This window comes from Gobio gobio (genome assembly GCF_949357685.1).
Source record: "Gobio gobio genome assembly, chromosome: 14".
Classification (NCBI taxonomy): domain Eukaryota; kingdom Metazoa; phylum Chordata; class Actinopteri; order Cypriniformes; family Gobionidae; genus Gobio; species Gobio gobio.
In genome coordinates, this window is record NC_137107.1 from 4607364 (window position 1) to 4626276 (window position 18913).

General features: G+C 42.5%; 1 protein-coding gene across 1 annotated transcript in view; it reads right to left on the reverse strand.

Moving 5' to 3' along the window:
- Positions 1-2777: 2777 nt before the first annotated feature.
- Positions 2778-18913, reverse strand: part of csf1rb (colony stimulating factor 1 receptor, b) — a 45062-nt gene continuing 28926 nt past the window's right edge. The window contains exons 13-21 of the mRNA XM_079835762.1: positions 13818-13928; positions 12922-13084; positions 11686-11756; positions 11504-11610; positions 11223-11345; positions 8666-8777; positions 8479-8578; positions 8293-8398; positions 2778-4545 (exon numbers count right to left, since the gene is read on the reverse strand). Coding sequence (XP_079691888.1) covers positions 4432-4545; positions 8293-8398; positions 8479-8578; positions 8666-8777; positions 11223-11345; positions 11504-11610; positions 11686-11756; positions 12922-13084; positions 13818-13928 — 1007 coding nt within the window. The 3' untranslated portion in view covers positions 2778-4431. The remainder of the gene's footprint in view (positions 4546-8292; positions 8399-8478; positions 8579-8665; positions 8778-11222; positions 11346-11503; positions 11611-11685; positions 11757-12921; positions 13085-13817; positions 13929-18913) is intronic.

The window sequence follows — 18913 nt, forward strand, 5'->3', positions numbered from 1 at the left end:
TATCTTATCTTATCTTATCTTATCTTATCTTATCTTATCTTATCTTATCTTATCTTATCTTATCATAAGTTAAAAAAGGGCTCATCTTACCCCACTCTCCCCTACTCCCTTCTACTGTACAAAAGGTATGCATGCTAATCTCAATATCACATTTATTTTGGTTTCTACATTATGATAATAGATATGTAGTTTTGAAAACACTTATATCAACTATAAAACATTGGGGTGCGTTTCCCATACAATGACGAATGGCGGTGTGTGTGTGTGTGTGTGTGTGTGTGTGTGTGTGTGTGTGTATTCTTACCAGGTGTGTATCCTCTGAGAAGGCAAGGGAGGCAGTGTCTCCTCAAAAAAAAACTGTATGAGAAAACAATCGATATTACAAAGATAAAACAAGGCAAATATTACAAAATGTGACATTACTAAGTTTAAAAGTCACTCGTTTTTCTAAAGTAACTGTCCAACAGTGACACTCGCAGGTAAAACTACAGCGGGATGCTTGCCTCCCCTGAGCCCATTGACTTTTAACAGACCCCCTAAAACAGTGGTCGGGAACCTATGGCCAGGTCTCTCACTAAAGTGGCCCAGTAGTGCACAACACAACGAAATTTAAAAAGCAAACATAAATTCACAATGAAATCAAGCCACAACAACGAAAAAGCACTTGGCGTCATGAGTCGTGGTAGCGGGTCAAAGCATTATCGAGTATAAATATGCAGCTATAATGCATGTAGGTGATTTTGAATGAATATTTCACGTCGATATACAATGGTTACATACACTTAAACTGATCGTAGTAAACACGTGTTTCTGTGGTAAATCTACAGTTTTCCTTCACTGGGATTCAAGCAGCTGTAGCTTGTTTATGGTAATGGCGAAAATGTAAAAGTATACGCTATGTAAACTTGGTGTTTTTTTAAACTGGTGCTTTGCTGTGCAGAGACATTGCAAAACATTTCACCCGCTGGTACTTTCGCTTTTGCCGCAGAGACCCTTTATGTCCTTTAAATGTGTCTTATTTAAGCTGAACATTAGTCCACAAATAATATGTATTGTTTAAATTGTTACTGCCTTTAGTTATTATTTTGGAATAAATGTAAAAATACATGAAAAAAACACTAACTTAATTAAATGTATACTTGGTTTCAATAAATAGAACATTACATTTAGTGTAAAAATACAAAGTAGAATTGTATTTGGTCTCTCTTTTTATGTAATGTTTATTTAACCAGGAAAATTAAGTGTAACGGACATAAATCTACATTTAATATACAGTATTTAAAAAATGTGAGGACTTTGCTTCCTCATTTTAAAACAGCACCACTGATTCTTACCTGAGCACCACAGTGGTGTAGTCCTGTATAATGTTGTCTGTACTTCTGACCAATCACTTGTTTGGAGTATTTTATTCCTGCAAAATGAATACACACAAATGTAAACATATGCACACAAGGTCATATTTGTACAAAAATATATATTGAATTAAAGTGAACATATACTTGCAGGTGAGTTGTCTGTCGGGCAGTCTCTATCTACAATATGAATCTAAAGGGCGTGTTCTGCTCAGTCATTTCAAATGCAAAAAAAGAAAAACCCCACACAGAACAACACACCCACTGGTCTTTCTCTTTACATAACAAATCCTTGATTTAAACAAATTTAGTGTTTTAACAAATGTACATATTCCTTGTAGCCAAAAAGAAACTAAAGGACACAATATTTAGGTAATTTCAATATTATTTTCTTTCTTTTTTTATTGAAAAATAAACCACAGTAGAACACATGCATACTTGGGACTATACAGATGTAAGTCCTCAAGGAAAATGAGAGCACAGGGCTTTAATGCAAAATAGCATTAAACAGGAGTGTGTACTGTAGATCATACACTGGTTAGTATTTGTGGGGGAAAACAGAAACAGAAACACTACCCCTTATAATTGTAAAGACACACAAACCCATAAGCATTAGCAAATACACACTCCCTGGTGCTTTTCTTTGTAAATAAGCTGTTCTGAATAGTCCCTGTTTGGTTTCATTTATAAGATGACAAAGGAACTTACTTTTGTCTCAGACTGATCAGTTTACTGTAGTAAGTTATTGATCATTTTTACTATAAATGTTTACTATTATTATTTTAGAAATAAATAAGTTATAATAAATTGAGTCAAAACATTTTTAGAACATTTAAATACAATTTTCCCATTTCCCATATGACATTGGATATTATAGATCTTCAATTTGAACAGACAAAATCCATATAGCACTCATTGTCTGGTCGTCTTGATGAGTGGCCCAGATCTGGACTACAGACATGAGCCACACATGAGCCATAACTGGCCCAGATCTCAGCCAAATAATAACCAATAACCAGTCCTGAACTAGGCCAGAACAAGTTTTAATAGGGTACCAAATCTCAGCCTTCACTAAACCATATCAACACCAGCCTTTAAGCAGAATCTTCAAAAAATGCCAAGAAAAAAATCTCAGCCATAGGTTCATCCATAGACAGTAAAATACACAATCACACACCCAGCCAGCACAGTCATGTGTGGCCTACATGGGTTTCACCGTGGCTGTCTAACTAGGGAGATGAGTCGCAACCAAGAAGATGTACGTAAAATCATACAAGAACACTTGAGATTTATATGGAGTTAAAGTCACTTCAGGTTATTACGACCATCCAGGGTTAAGTCGAAATAAATGAAAATAAAAATTTAATGAAACATGACCAGCCCAGTCTTCAGATATACTATATAAAATAACTTCAAACAAAGAATATCTCCAATAAATGTTTTATTAAGAAAAATAAAATTAAAATATGTAAAGTTGAGATCTTCAGAGGAACAAAATAAAGTCCAGTGGGTGTACAAACTTCAGGGTGACCCATGGCCCAAAATAACAGTCAATATAACAAAGATAAAATAACTTATATCAAAGATATCAGTGCCATCCATTCTAATGAATCTTCAGCTGATCCTACAAACAACATTAACAAGAATAAACGCATAATATAAAAGAACAAAAACACACATCTGTAACAAGTGAAGACAAGTGTTTCACATGAGCTCGATGATTAGTCCTTTCTGAACACCGCCATATACACGATTACAATAGGTTATGCACACTTAAGCAGTTCGGTAACACTTTATGTTACAGTGTCCTTGTTACACATGTACTTACCATAGTAATAACAGTACATTTTGCATAATTACATGCAACTAACCCTCAAACAAACCCTAACCATATAAAGGAATATACTTTTTTTTACTCATACAAATTTCTGGGGATATTTGTTTTGAAATGTTTAAAAGTATACAGTATGTTATGGTTCGAAAGACAAATGATACTGTACACTCTCAAAAATAAGAGTAAAAAATTTTACCTTTTAAGGCACAAGTGGCCGTCACTGGGGTGGTATCCTAAAGGGTTCATTTTTGTATCTCTAAGTCAGGGATAGGCAAGTTCGGTCCTAGAGAGCTGATGTCCTGCAGAGTTTAGCTCCAACCCTACTAAGCCACCACAGTATAAAACTCATGGCTCCCAGCATGCATTTCAGCATTAAGTATGTCACCATTGTTGAGATTCATATGCTGATTCCCGATATCTGTGTGCGTCCCCCTAGAACGTATTTAAAAATCAAAATTCAGAATGCATGATCTGTGGCAAGAAAGTATTGTTGGTGAATACTATTTATTAAAAGTTTTAGTTGTGATGACTTTAGTCAAACATTTTTCATCGTGACATTTTTGTTTAAGTCTTCTTTTAATTTGAACAGATTATGTGTTTTATTAAACTGTAACAAAAACCACAAACTCACATAAAAAGCCAAGAGTCAAACTGCTCAACTAAAGGAAACACTGATATCCATTATGGTGACCAAACATTTTCAATACAACATCAACATCTAAACCTCTGTTAATTCTCAATAAGAGCTTCTATAGACGACTTTCAGGGTTGGAGCCAAAATCTGCAGGACAGCGGCTCTCTAGGACTGAACTTGCCTTCCCCTGCTCTAAGTAGAAGAAAACAATTGTTTAATTGTACCCTAAGGACCAATTGTGTACCTTTAAATGTACAGCTATACGTTTTGTTCCCGAAGGAGCAAAATTTTACCTCCACTGTACCTTTTTTTCTGAGAGTTTATTTTACTTATTTGTTTTACTAATTTACTATTAAATCAATTACAGTCAGTGAGAAAAAGCAAAAGCATTGAAAAAGCAAAAATAAAAAACTAAATAAATGTCACAAAGAAAGAATAAACATATTTGCAAACAGAAGTGAGAAAGATGCGTGATAAAGTGTTAGCTACCATGGTTTTAACAAGTAAAACAACAGAATATAGCATGATATAACAAGGTTATCAAAGTAAAAACAAAACACATAGCAACTTTGACTTCTCTTGTAAGCTCTGAGGAGTTAAAGCATGTTGTGTTAGGTCAAACTGTTGGTCATTAAAGGCTGGTCCTCTCTGCTGACCGCGGACGTGTGGCTCTGTTTCTCCATCAGGAGACTCTGCAGCTCTTGATACATGATGCTTTCATTGTTCTGCTGGAGAAAAGAAGCTTTAGCTTTCTGAAGTAAATATTACTTTGCTAAATATATATATTTATACAATAGATTCTTTCTGGTTCTTGAATCTGATTGGCTGAGAGCCTCTTCCAGCCGTGTGATATTCCCCCAATATCAGCACTGGGACCATTTCCCCGTTTGTATCACTCCCTTTGCGGCGACTGTCATGACGGTCGAGCAAATCGCTGGCAAATTTTGACAGTTAACTGCAAGTAAGCGAACCTTCTACCAGCTGTAGCGTTATGCCAGTTCTGGACGATTCTACCGCACCAATAACACGGGGCTGCCCTCGGAGGTGCCTGACTTTAAATCGGCGCTACTAAACACGGATATTGGCCGATGCCGATATATTAAAAAAATGACAAATATCGGCCAGATATATTGGTCGACCTCTAGTTCTGAGAGCGACCCCTGTTAACAGGGAGACTACACTGTAACAGGCTAAGCGTTACTTGTTTTTTTTTTAATTGTATTTTCATTTTCTATTACCCAAAGAGTTGTCATGTGTAATACCACTAGGAGCCGATTGAGGGCGCTAGTGCATATTTGTTACAGGATATGAGCCAGGTAATCCACGAGCAGTGATGCCAGTAACGCGTTACTTAGTATTAGTACTTAGTAACGCGTTACTCTAATCGGACTACTTTTTTCCAGTAACGAGTAATCTAACGCGTTACTATTTCCAAACCAGTAATCAGATTAAAGTAATTTATCCAAGTCACTGTGAGTAACTATTTTTGTCATTTTCCTTAGTAAAAATATATATTTTTGCTTTCTTGTTGAGTCTCACAGGGTTTTTCCTGCATAGAGAATTACGAGGCGGCCGCTCCGTCAAATTTCGTGCCGCCTCCGTCTGTCGACAGAACTCAAGACAGGCAGTCACTTGCTCAGATTAGGCATGTCGTGATAATTAAATAATCATCAGAAATATATATTGTCACATTATCCTTCAGCAATCATTATTAGTATTAGTATTATGATTTGCTAGTAGCCTACAAAGTCATCTAAAGCCATTCCATAGCTGAATGTCTTTCCTCCGCTGTAGCTGTCAATCATTCTCCGTTCAGAATTCAAACTGCGCGTCGCGTTCGGTTCCAGTCTGCAGCTGCACGGTAAAGCTCACTCCAATATGATATATTACCGTTATAATACTTGATATGTTGATAAAATCCTTTATCTTCCTGGAGTTTATCTAGCGGTTTCTGAAAGATGTTGTGCTCGCTACCCAGGTGACAACACAAGGACTATTAATTAGCATCACACGCACAATAACCGGAATTTAAAACTGTGAAGAAACAAATAATCAGTGAATGTTTGGACCGATATAGGCTACATAGTAGACTAGGATTTGTGCGCTCAACGCTCATCTTCTCTTTATGCCGTGGACTTTTCAATGTGCACTCGCGCTGCACTGCGCCCTCTGATTCCATGTTGTTTAAGCTCATCATTCTGCACCCGGGATGCGCATAAGCGCTTTGTTGCCGCTCTGTTTTGAAGCGTTTCATATATTTTCATAGTTTGGTGCACTTAAAGATTATTAAAAAATATATTGTTCTCACGTATCGATCATATATTTGTTGTCCCTTTACAGAGCGGCACATTACGTTTACAATAAACTATAAATCTTGTAATTTTATATTATTTGTGTAGGCCCATATAATTATTTACATTCATATATAAATATAAATTTAAAATTAAATATAAATAGTTTTTCATAAATGTATTTAATAAGAACACATAGTAATTTGTACCTTTTCATTAACATGTTTAGATTTTATAAAATGAGTCAAAAGTTTTTTTGGAGATACAATTTCAGGAGATACATTGTTGCTGTGTATCTGTTACTGTTAAAAATGCACTTCCAATAAAGTGTTGGCAAAAACGGTTGTCATTTTTATGTTAAGGCTGCAGAGGTGTTGTCGGCAACTGATGAATGTAACTAATAAAGTAACTTGTAATCTAACTTAGTTAATTTTAAAATTAAGTAATCTGTAAAGTAACTTAGTTACTTTTAAAATCAAGTAATCTGTAAAGTAACTAAGTTACTTTTTCATAGGAACTGTGGCAACACTGTCCACGAGCAAGTCAGTTCGTTTGGTAGAGGGAAACTTTATGGTTGATCTAACGCTACCTGCATACTCGTTTGAAGTCCTAGTTCGAGAACTCTTAGAGTTTACGCTCAATCGTGAGTATATGACTGTGCTAATATTTTAATGTATTTGGTAATGAATGATTACTGGTAGATATTTTACTTTCTCTTGTAGAAAGGACTTTCTTTGCTTCATCTTATGTTTCAGTTGATCACCATTGACTATGCATGAAGTTTGTTTTACTGGGTTCATTACTGAGCATAGTTTGGAGGCACGGGGTGTTGCTAGGAAGCAACAAAGAGGATGCTGTGTATCAACATGCGTAGCGTAGCAAGGCTACGACGTGTGGCTTTCATCAGCACGCATTGACTTTACTTTTCACTCACTGGATTATAACATTGCATCGCTTTAAAATAACCTTGTGGATTCATCGTCATCATCATCATTTCAGCTCACCTAAAGACTGGACTTGGATGATAAGTTTCATTACATTTTATTAACTCATTTGCACAAAGACTTCTCTATTGATATATTGTTTATTTTTTGGGGGTAATTATATATACATCTATATATATATGCACTAGTGGAAATAAAAGAAAAAGGAAAAGAAAGAATATTTGTTTGATGAAGTGGGGTTATTATTCAGTACCATTTGAATTTCTGTTGAATCCCCTCAATGTAACATCTTTTTAAAAAAAGGAGGTGTTGCAACACTGTGGCTGCATCCAAAATCGAATACCTCAATACTAGGGTGAATTCAGGTTGATTGGGACACTTTTTCCAAGTCATCTCAATGGCATAAAGTGTCCCAATCACCCTGAATTCACCCTAGTAGGCAAAAAACAGTAGGCGAAAAGTACCCTGATGACCTTCTACTTCCGACAAGATTCTGAAGCGTGCACGCGATGGACACTTTACTATCCCATGAGGCCACGGGAGAAGATTTATGAATGGAGGTGAAGAGACGCAACTGACACTGTAGGTCACATGATAATGACAACATGGCGGATGTAGTAGCCTACGTCCTGATTTTAACGGTCACGAGGTAAGTTCAAATTCAAATGTAGTACCTACTCACATAGTACTTATAAATTATAAATACATGAAAAAAGGGTGTATTTTGTTTGCTTTTACTCCGGAGGAAATTGTTCAAACCAAAGACTTTATATATAGGAAGACAGTGCACTCTGATTACTTATGAATGTGAGAAAGTGCAACGCCCAATATGGCGAATAAGCCCTGCCTTCTAAATTAAAGAGCCAATCGTTGATTAGTGAAGTCATTGCGTCACTGCAGCTGCCGTTAGAAGCTCCGGTTGCTATAGAAACAGGCTATGTTTCTGAGACACGCTTAGGACTGCGAATGCGCATTAGCTTCGTCCAGGATGTAAAATAAATTTTTTTGGTCATGATTTGAGCGTTTAGAAACAAAATGTATAAGACAGTTGTCATCAGATTTCATTTGTGATTTTAAATATGAAATTTAATCGTAAGGTTGGCGAACAGTTTTGGAGAATTTGATGTTTCCCCATTCAAAGAGATAGGAGCTGCACTTGCATGCCCAAGAGGCGTTTCAAAGATAGCCACCGAGTGAAATGGGACTTTGGTTCTAACAATGTGCTTCGCCACCTCACCTGGCTGGATTGCTTTGGCAGCAAATTTGAGATAAATTCTCTGATGTTGGCAAAGGTCGGACGCAGAGTCGGTTCCAGGCTCCAGCACATTTTCATCATTGTGTACCTACAGAAGGTCAAGTCACTTATTATTGCTTATTACTTATTGTTTCTTTTCTAAAACTTTGAAAATGCTTATAAACTCACATTTCATGAGGGGCAAAATCTGGTTGTGGCATGTGATAACCATCTTTAATCATCTTATAGAATTGTGCATCAATCACAACATTAGGGTAAGGACTCATGCCTGAAAACAGAAAAAAGCAACATAATACCAACAAAATGCCTTCATTAGATGAAAATTTTAATAGGTTTGAAGAACCAATTCACTTACCCAAGGAAAAAATCTCCCACAAAAGGACGCCATATGACCAGACATCACTCTGTACTGTGTAAAGACATTCAAAGATGCTTTCAGGTGACATCCATTTGACGGGCAGCCGTGCCTGCAGAACCAATAAACAATTATCAATACTCATAGAAAACCATTAGATGTTTTCAATTTCAAAGGAAGAACAGACGTAGACTTAGGCGACAGGTAAAGCTGGGTGTCTTTAGCATAAATGTTAGCCTGACAAGCCAGAGCCACATCAAGATGTTGGGTCTGGGAACACACCATTGGCAGGGCTCAATCCAAGGGGCGGGATAAACGGTTGTCTTTCAGATTCCCTCTGCACGCAATAGGATAGCACTACAACCAACCAGAGCAGCGAAGAAGGTGAAGCAGGGCTAGTTGATAGACAACTTTTGCCGTATCCGGCCGGCAAAACTCCGAACGCATCTTCCTTTCTTAAGAATGACTTCAGTGCCGTTCTTTGTTCTTCTCAAAGAAAAGCTGAACTCCAAGTCTTCCAGAGTCGCGGCCAAAGCTGATTCGAAAGACTGCTGTTCGCCAGCTTCTTTGTTTACAAGTAGCATGCGGAACCGCGGCAACTCTGCCATCATTATGTTAAGCCCGCCCACCGACTCTATACACAATGTGATTGGCCTGACCAGAGTTTGGTTTTTCCAGCTCACAAGCCAACAGAGAGTTGCTAGACTACACTCGCTGCAAATTAGATTTGCTGCTTCTAGGGTGTATCTAAATTTCTAGGCTACATAAATGTGCAATTGGATGCCAAATTTCACAAAAATTCTACCAAGGGTAAGAAGGTAAATGATAAAAAGCAGGGGGCCCAAAACGGACCCCTGTGGGACACCAGTTGTAATTTGGGCTGGCTTTGATTGGAACTGCCCTTATTGTATGAATTGGGTGTGACCTGAGAGATAAGATTTAAACCAAGCCATGGGTGTCCCAACAATTCCTATAGATTGTATCCCATCTAATAGGATGTTGGGTGAGATAGTGTTGAATGCAGCCGTTAAATCGAGAAGAATTATTATAGGTTGAACTGAACCATATAGGTTGAAGTCATCCGCTACAAGTAAAGAGGGGGAGCAGATAAAATCTTGGACAGAGGAGACTTAGAAGTTGTCCTCCTGTTGGGGGAAAGGGGTGAGGGCCATAAAACCCAAGTAGCACTCAAACATTGACACAGTTGTAGGCATACTCAGCCCACATGAGATGTTAGCTCCAGGAGGAAGAGTTGGATGATACTAGACAATGGTGTACTCTTTCCAGGTCTTGACTGGCCCACCTCGTCTGACCTTTTGACAAGACCAGGTGTGTCCAAAGTTGGTCCTAGAGGGTCACTGTCCTGCAGAGTTTAGCTCCAGCTTGCCTCAACTCACCTGTCTGGAATTTTCTAGTATGCCTAATAAGAGCATGATTAGCTGGTTCAGCTGTGTTTAATTGGGGTTGGAGCTAAACTCTGCAGGACAGTGGCCCTCCAGGAGCAGGACTGGACAACCCTGGACTAGACCATTGGTTAGCTATGACAGTTCCCGAATTCCAATTTATATTTCATAGTACAATATAATAAGGGAACCTTATGATAAGATTTGGTGAATGAGAAAGAGTTGTAAGCAGTGTGCATGAGGTGACATGACGGATAGGATTCTGCGATAGAGAGGAGGGCAACCTATGGCAGATAAGAGTAGTAGTTCAAATCCGAACGTTCATGAAATAGTATGTAAAAATACATGAATGGTTTACTACTTCCAACGTTTTTTGAGTGTGCATTAAATTAATACCTTATTATACCATGAGGCTCATGAATGGCAATGAAGTGAGACAACTGATGCCACAGATCACATGACAGTGCCAACACGCCTGATATAGTACGTTTGGATTGCATTCATTTTACACACATGCAACTTGTTCTACTTTGTTCTAGTGACCGCCCTGTTCTCATTCAGGGACTCCAAACTTCAAAGCTGTCATAAAACAAGTGTTGGGAAAACTGTTTAACTATTTTGTTAGAATTTCCACCAAAACAGGTAACTTGCAATTAGCATCCTTTTAATTGTGCATGGTCACGGCCATTTTGTGCACATTTCTAAACTGGAGATTTGTGGTTCGGCCACTCTTATAACACTTAGCATAGTGATTTAGGGTGCTTTCACACCTGAGTGCTTGTTTCAGAACCTGGTGTGTTTTCTCCCTTGGTTCGGTTCGTTTTGGCATATGTGAACACGGCAATTGCACTCGGATCCACACCAAAAGAATCGCTCCGAGATCGCCTGAATGAGGTGATCTCGGCACGATTGCAAATGAACTCTGGGTCGTGAACACGTTATGGTATGCTTTGAAAGGTTGCCTTGTGAAAGCGAACCGAACCAAGAAGAAAATGCAACATTGTAACAAATTAAGTCCTGTTACGATCTAGACAAACGATCTACGGGTGTGAAAACACCATTAGTGGTGCATTCAGTAATCCGTAAGACAGCAGAGTGCACAATAACATTTGAAATGTTGTATTGTTCATAAAAGAAGAAAAAAAACAACTTACATTCCCCTTCACTACATAATTCAAGTCATTCATGATGTCCCGTGCAAGGCCAAAATCACAGATCTTTACAATGTGGCAGTCAGTCACAAGAACGTTCCGTGCAGCCAAATCTCTGTGAATGCACTGAGGATAAACAGCATTATAAAATTACAGTGCGCCAAAACAACTTAATGTAATCGCACATATAATTAGTCTTACTGTGCAGTTTGGTCTCCATAAAGAAATACAATTAGCTACAATTTTGACACACATATATGTAACATATCACCAAGAAATATTACATTTTTGGAGGCTAGGAATTCCATTCCCTGTGCCACTTGATAGGAGAACTTCAGCAAATCAATATTATCCAATGACCATGCGTCCTCCCCTCCTTCATTGCAAGATTCTGTTGGAAAAGTCCAAAATGGTAAGGATGCCTTATTTTCCCATTACAGGAAATGTAGTCTGCCTATTACTTTACCCTGACTATGGTCTTTTGACATCTGTGTTGATTGTGTGCCATTATAGCTCTCTGAGCCATAAGGAGTGATCCTATAAGAAAAATATATATATATATGATTGACAATAGAAGAGACACTACAACCACTGCACATTTAGTCACAGCAATGTTTACAAGATTTAAACAGGTACAATTCCCTCATGGACAATCAATATTAGTCCCAACAAGCTGAAGGATCTCAGTTTTGACCTGGTAAACCATCTTGTAACAAATGTTGCCTGACCACCTTCAATTGATTCTATGTTGTTTTCAGCAGGGTAGTTATAATAATGTTTTAAAGTGGTCATGAACTGAGAAATCAAATTTTCCTTGAGCTTTTGACATATAAGAGGTCATCATTGTATAAGAATATCCTATAAATTTCAGAACTGAAAACGTCCTTGTTCATCCAAAAACTGTTTTTATTGTAACCAAGCCAAGAGAACGACTCAATGTAGACTCGGTGAAAGACCGCCTCTGCAGAAGAAGATCAACGCCTACTTCATCATCACAACTTTGGCCCCGCCCACATGCGTGTCAGTGAGATGATGAGGAGAGACAAATGGACTAAAAATAACATCACCTTCCAAAGGATCCTAATGTTAGGAATGTGCTTATTTATTTACAATGTGAAGTTAAGTATAATTTATTTGTCTTCGCCAAATTTCACTGAGGATTCTCTGGTAAATCAGTCGCAATTTCTGCTATTTAGTTTATACTGAAGTCTCACAGCAGCCAATCACAGCAGTGGGCGTTTACACTGAAGTCTCACAGCAGCCAATCACAGCAGTGGGCGTTTACACTGAAGTCTCACAGCAGCCAATCATAGCAGTGGGCGTTTACACCGAAGTCTCACAGCAGCCAATTACAGCAGTGGGCGTTTACACTGAAGTCTCACAGCAGCCAATCAAAGCAGTGGGCATTTACACTGAAGTCTCAGAGACACGCCCCTTCAAACAGAGCATTCAAATCAGAGGCTAAAATCAGGGTAGGAAAAATTACTTTTATTCTAAATTATGACAATTTTTTGTAAAAATCATGCTAACATAATAAGTGCACCCCAGGAAACATTATAAAACAATAAAGCAATGTAGTTCACAACCCCTTTAATACTGATCGGACCCATAATAATACAGCAATGATCACAGTAACTAAAAACAAAGAAGTGGTGGTGCAAGTCAAGCCTTCCATTATCATATGAAACTGACGTGAACATACCTTGCAGAATGGTTCTTTTGAACTGTCACGTTCTTGTAGAGGTTTGAATCCTCCGGGAAACTCTGAAGACCAAGAAAAGTATTTGCAAATGTTTCTGCTCGTTGACGCAAGAAGTTGAGGAGGTCACCATGGCAACAGTACTCAGTGATCATCAGCATCGGTCCTGTCAGATCAAAGTCAAATTCAGACATCAACCAACTTTATACACTATATACTGATACTGAGAAAAGGAGAAAAAGAAAAAAAGATTACGTGGGGATCAAGGATTGTGTTCTGCAAAGACCTGACTCTCAGTCTCTCCCACACCAGACAGGGACGCCCCCGAATTTAGTGATTCAGGACTTTTATTCCTTATGCATATTTTGTGATTATTTTATCCTTATTTTAATACCTTTTCTATGTAAAGCACTCTGAATTACCATTGTGTATGAAATGTGCTGTTTAAATAAACTTGCCTTGCCAAAGAGAGATGGAGGTAAATAAATAATTGTTCAATGTGCTGCTGTCAAGCAAACGTGTGTGCTTTGTTTCTGTTTCATATAATTGTAAATATATCTAATAAACACTGATATTCTGGTCTATAACTCCTCCCCCCTGTATCTCGCTCTCTCATTGGCTGTAGGTCATCGCAGATGTTATTTTCAGTCAGAACACGTTTCACTTTGTGAATTTGAATCGCAGACAGGTCCAGATGTTTAGCATGTCAAATATCTCACACTCTCTGATCACGTCTTTGATAATTCACACTGCGTGATTGTATTTTGTGTGAACGAGCACTGATTTGCCTCCGATTTGGGGCGTCTGCGATTTCGCAAAACCTGTCGGCAAGTGAAAAAATCGTGCAGTGCAGAACTGATTTCACTGCTTTGTGATGTGAGAATATGTCTTTGACTTACCTTCCTGAGTACATGCCCCCAGCAGATTGACTATGTTTTCATGCGGCCCAATATAATTTAAGATCTTCAGCTCAGACATGAGCGCTTCTTTTTCTTCAAAGCGGGCACTAGCTGTTTGGGGAGGGCAGAAATACAGAGATTGAAATTATTACATCAAGTTCTAAACGAAAACCATTGGCCTTGAGGTGATTGAGGTATTGGGTTATTGGATTGACCCTCATTCTGCGGCAGTCCAAAATATATGTCCCACTCCCAATGGCTGATTTTAAAGAGGCTATATGTTAGAATTTTCATGTATTAATCACTTTTTATTGCCAATGTGTAAACAGCTTATAACAAAACTTTAAAAAGTACACCTTCCCCGACTTCCTAGGTTGTCTATTAAAGGTCCTGTTCTTCGTGATCCCATTTTTCAAACTTTAGTTAGTGTGTAATGTTGCTGTTAGAGCATTTATAATACCTGTAAAATTATAAAGCTCAAAGTTCAATGCCAAGCGAGATATTTTATTTAACAGAAGTTCCCTTTCAAAGCCTACAGCGAACGGCCGGTTTGGACTTCATCCTGGTATTTCCTGCTTTAATTACGTCAGTAGAGCAGTATGTCGACTAACCTCCGCCCACAAGAACACGCGAAAAAGGGGGCGTGGTCTTGCTGCTCCGGCGTGGAGAATAGGAAGTGTTGCGTTCGGTTGCGTTCGTATAGTTTGTTTGTCGCCATGTCGTCGAGACGCTGTTATTTTCATCCCGGAGTCAAGTCACCTTTGTTTGGCTTTCCCAGGGACGCTGTACTTAGAGATCATTGAGCGCATGCATCCCCGTTATGGTGAGAGGTGTGACCTTTCCGGTAACGTGCGCTCTGCGTGTGCTAAACTGCTGTCGAATCACAACACGGGAACCGCTGGCACAATCAGAACTCGTTACGTGTTTCTGAAGGAGGGACTTCATAGAACAGGGAAATCTTTCAAGCCGTTTTGAGGACAGTGAAAACAGCAGTATACAGACAAGTAAATTGTGTGAAAAATACTGTGTTTTTTTACACGCGAAACATGAACACATGTTATATTGCACACTGTAAACACAATCAAAGCTTAAAAAAAACACGAAAAACGGGACCTTTAACACTTTTCCACTGAATGGTAACGCTTGGTACGGCTTGGTTGCTTTGGCTCGGTTTGGTTTTCCACTGCAGTTAGCGTTGCTTTAAAGTGGGTGGGATTACAGAATGATGGTTGTAATTGTGCCGCCTGTACTTCTCGGCATGTGGATGTTTTTAACTACAAGACGAATACGTTTGTTTCAAAGGAGGCTGATGGCAGCAAAACAAAATACTGCTAAAAACAAGAGAGTAGGCACTCGTACAACAAAGTGCAGATGACGACATCACTTTATTTGCTCGACGGCGCACAAGGGTAAACTAATCTTGCATTTAGCCATGTGTTTAGGGTCTCAATCGCTATATAACTGTCACAAAAGCATATAACGGTAGTGGTCAATCTCTCTGAACAATCAGTGATCTGCAGTGTTTACACGTCACTTTTTAGTATCGGTACGGCCCACTTGGAACCTGGTGGTACTATTTAAGCGAACCGTAACGAACTGTAAATGCGCCATATGAAAGCTTGTGGCGATTACACAAGCTTCCGAAAGCCTTCCATTTAATAACACATGAAAAGAATGCTTGTACAATGTTTGGGATAATGCCGAAAAAGCCATTCTGTACTCTAATGTCAATGTGTCATGGAAAGATAAGGACAGTGTTGGGGAAACGCATTTCAAGTAACTTGAGTTCCCTTTCGTTCAGTCACTACGACGTAACGTTAGTGACTAACGAATGGGGGTTTCGCTTAGAAGCCTATCAACTTCGAGTTTTGAGAAAATGCCCAATGGCGTGCCAATGCCATGGGGCATGCGGAATTTGCATACGTAGCTCCGCCTCACTGCGTGAGTATATAAGGAAGTACGAGGCAATATCGCATTATGTTTCTGCTTTCGGAGCCAAGAGTACCTACCTCTTCACTCCTACAGCCTTCTGAGACTCTGTCAGCTTCTTCGAGACGAGCAGCTTTCCAGTCGGTGTTGGTGTGACGGCGCGTTCCAGTGATCGCATACTTCCTGCCTGCTGATCTGTGCAGTGGTCCGCCTGACAGCTGGTGTGTGTTTCCCTGGGCGCTTCGGCATCGACTGCAAGGTTTTCCTCTCACAAAAAGAGCTTGCGCGTGGCACGTCTTTTTCAAGACGGCTCGCCCGTGCACTTCCGGGTGCGATCGATTTTCCGCTGCTGTCTGAGGACGCATTCACTGCTCGAGCGTGTTTGGGCTTCAGCGCGCACGGGCAGTGTTTGCGGATGTGTCACGTTTCCATTACGGGGGCGTGACCATCGCGATGTCACGGTCGAGACTCAATGATCTCCGTGAGGAGAGAGAGTCCCCTCTGCCACACCCCAATCTACCGTCCCCGAGTGAGATGGTACTTTGGCTGGTGGCCAGGGTGACCTGAGGGCGGTGCTGTGGTATTAAGAACCCCGACGTTCATTCCTCGGGCCACACCCCCCTCTTATACATCGCTTCCGCGAGTGTTGGATTGAATCTACGGCCCGTCTCTGACGCCCCGTTCGTTCAGTTCACGCTCCGGATAGCAGTGAGATGTCGATCGCCACATCCCAAGGTGGGCTGGAGTCCTTTGGGGATGACGATTAGGTTGTGCTCCGCCTCCGGGTGTGTCAGCACTGCCTGATCTGACCTAAAGTTGACAGCCATGTTATCTCGGGCAGCCGCGAGTCTCGCGCTGGTGTGGAACTCCGCCCAGTCGCGGGTGCTCGTGGTTGCGCGATTGGTTTTTGGGGGCGGCACCCGACAGCTGTTGGGCCCCGCCCCCAATGCCTTTCGCTCCCGGGGTGCATGAGGAGATCACGCGGTCCCGGAAGTCCCCGTGCTTCTCGCGACCGTTTGGTGGCCTCCTCCGCCTTCTCTGCCCTTGATGGGGCCGCGGCCTAGGGTACACTGGGGCCCCCTCCCCCCCCACTGTTGAACTCTCTGTTGCGCACTACGGTGTCCACAGAGGGCTTTGACGTGGCGTGGTGTGGCTGTCCTAAGCACCCCCCCCAAAGCCTGTGGGCTCGTCTACTTCGGTGGCGTGGTCCCGCAGTGCTACGGGCAGGCCGCCGCCCCTTTGCACATGCACAAGGGTGGAGCCGACCCAGGGCTCTTCATTGAGCTGCGTGCCGCAACTGACCCCGCCCCCGGGCGGTGAAGGTGGCCACACGCTCCCTGGGTCGGGCGATGTCCACAGCTGTGGTCCGGGAGAACACCAGGCCTTACCTGGTGATGTGGAGGACGTTGAGCGGGCCCGCCTCCTCAACTCACCCATATCCCAGACTGGCCTCTTCGGCGGCGCGGCTGAGAACTGCGCCCAACAGTTCTCGGCCGCCCCAGAGCAGACTGAGGCTGCAACACGTACTGCCCCGGCGGCCAGCTGCTGCACCAGCCGCCGGCCCAGTCGCCTCAGTCCGCTCGCCGCCGAGGGCGCCCTCCCTCTTCCCGCCCGGCCCCAGCAGCAGCCTTCACCTGGGCCGCGCCGTGGAGGTGGTTGAGGATGTCGCCCAGTCCGCTCCCCAGACTGGTTAAACGCCAGGATGGAGGTGGACAACTCAGAGATGGGTTCCAGTTCTTCCCAGGGGATGGTAGCAGGGCCTCTCCTTCCCCCGGTGGAGGGCCGGGGGAAAATCCTTCCGCTGCTGGCCCCCGGGCTAGCAGCGCTTGGGAAGAACTCATGTTCCTGTCTCTGAGCACCCAGAGACCGGTGATGACAGTGCGCGCCACCCTCGGGTCTCGCCACTCGCATCCCTCTCTGTCGCCAGCCCCCTGGCAGAGCAGACCCCAGTGGAACGCGAGTCCTTCCCTGGTCTCCTCTGTCAGGGCGCAGCCGTTAACCGTGCTCCGACCCGGGGACGCCCAACAGCCTCCCCTGTCCGCGCCGGTAACGCTGCCTCGCTGCCCCACCCAGGGTACGTCTGTCGTCCGGATGACCCCGTTGGTGCAGTCTCTGGAAGCCTGGCTTCAGCTTCCGGGGCTGTCCCGCTGGGCTGCCCGGACCATCAGGCTCGGCTACGCGATTCAGTTCGCGCAGGCTCCTCCCCGTTACAGGGGAGTCCGCTATACCATGACCGGGGCCCATGCCCCCGTCATGCGTGCGGAGATTGCCACTCTACTGGCGAAGGGTGCGATCGAGCCTGTCCCTCCAGCCGAAATGAGGTCGGGGTTCTACAGCCCCTACTTCATTGTACCCAAGAAAACCGGTGGGTTACGGCCAGTCCTGGACCTTCGCATCTTGAACCGATCCCTTCACCGGCTTCCGTTCGAGATGTTGACTGCGAAACGCCTTTTCGAATGCGTTCGTCCGTACGATTGGTTTGCAGCGATTGACCTGAAGGACGCCTACTTCCATGTCTCCATCCTTCCTCGACACAGACCGTTCCTACGGTTTGCTTTCGAGGGGCGGGCATACCAGTACGCAGTTCTCCCATTCGGGTTATCTCTGTCCCCTCGCGTCTTCACGAAGATCGCCGAGGCAGCCCTTGCGCCCCTTTGGCAGCACGGGGTCCGCATCCTGAACTACCTCGACGACTGGCTCATACTAGGCCACTCTCGAGAGCAGGTTTGCGGACACAGAGATCTGGTTCTCCACCACTTAACCCGTCTGGGCCTTCGGGTCAACTGGGAGAAGAGCAAACTCTGCCCAGTGCAGAGGATCTCTTTTCTCGGTATGGAGATCGACTCGGTCGCCATGTACGCGCAGCTTTCGAGCGAGCGCGCGCAGTCTCTGCTGACTTGCCTCCGACAAATCGAGAGCAAGAATGCGGTTCCACTGAAACTTTTTCAGAGGCTCCTGGGGCATATGGCATCTGCAGCCGCGGTAACGCCGCTCGGATTGCTTCATATGAGACCGCTTCAGCACTGGCTTCGCGATCGAGTCCCGAGATGGGCATGGCAGTCTGGCACGCTCCGGGTCCAAGTGACTCGGGCCTGCTTACAGACACTCACCCCGTGGTCGAACCTCAGCTTTCTACGGGCCGGTGTGCCCTTAGAACGAGTTTCCAG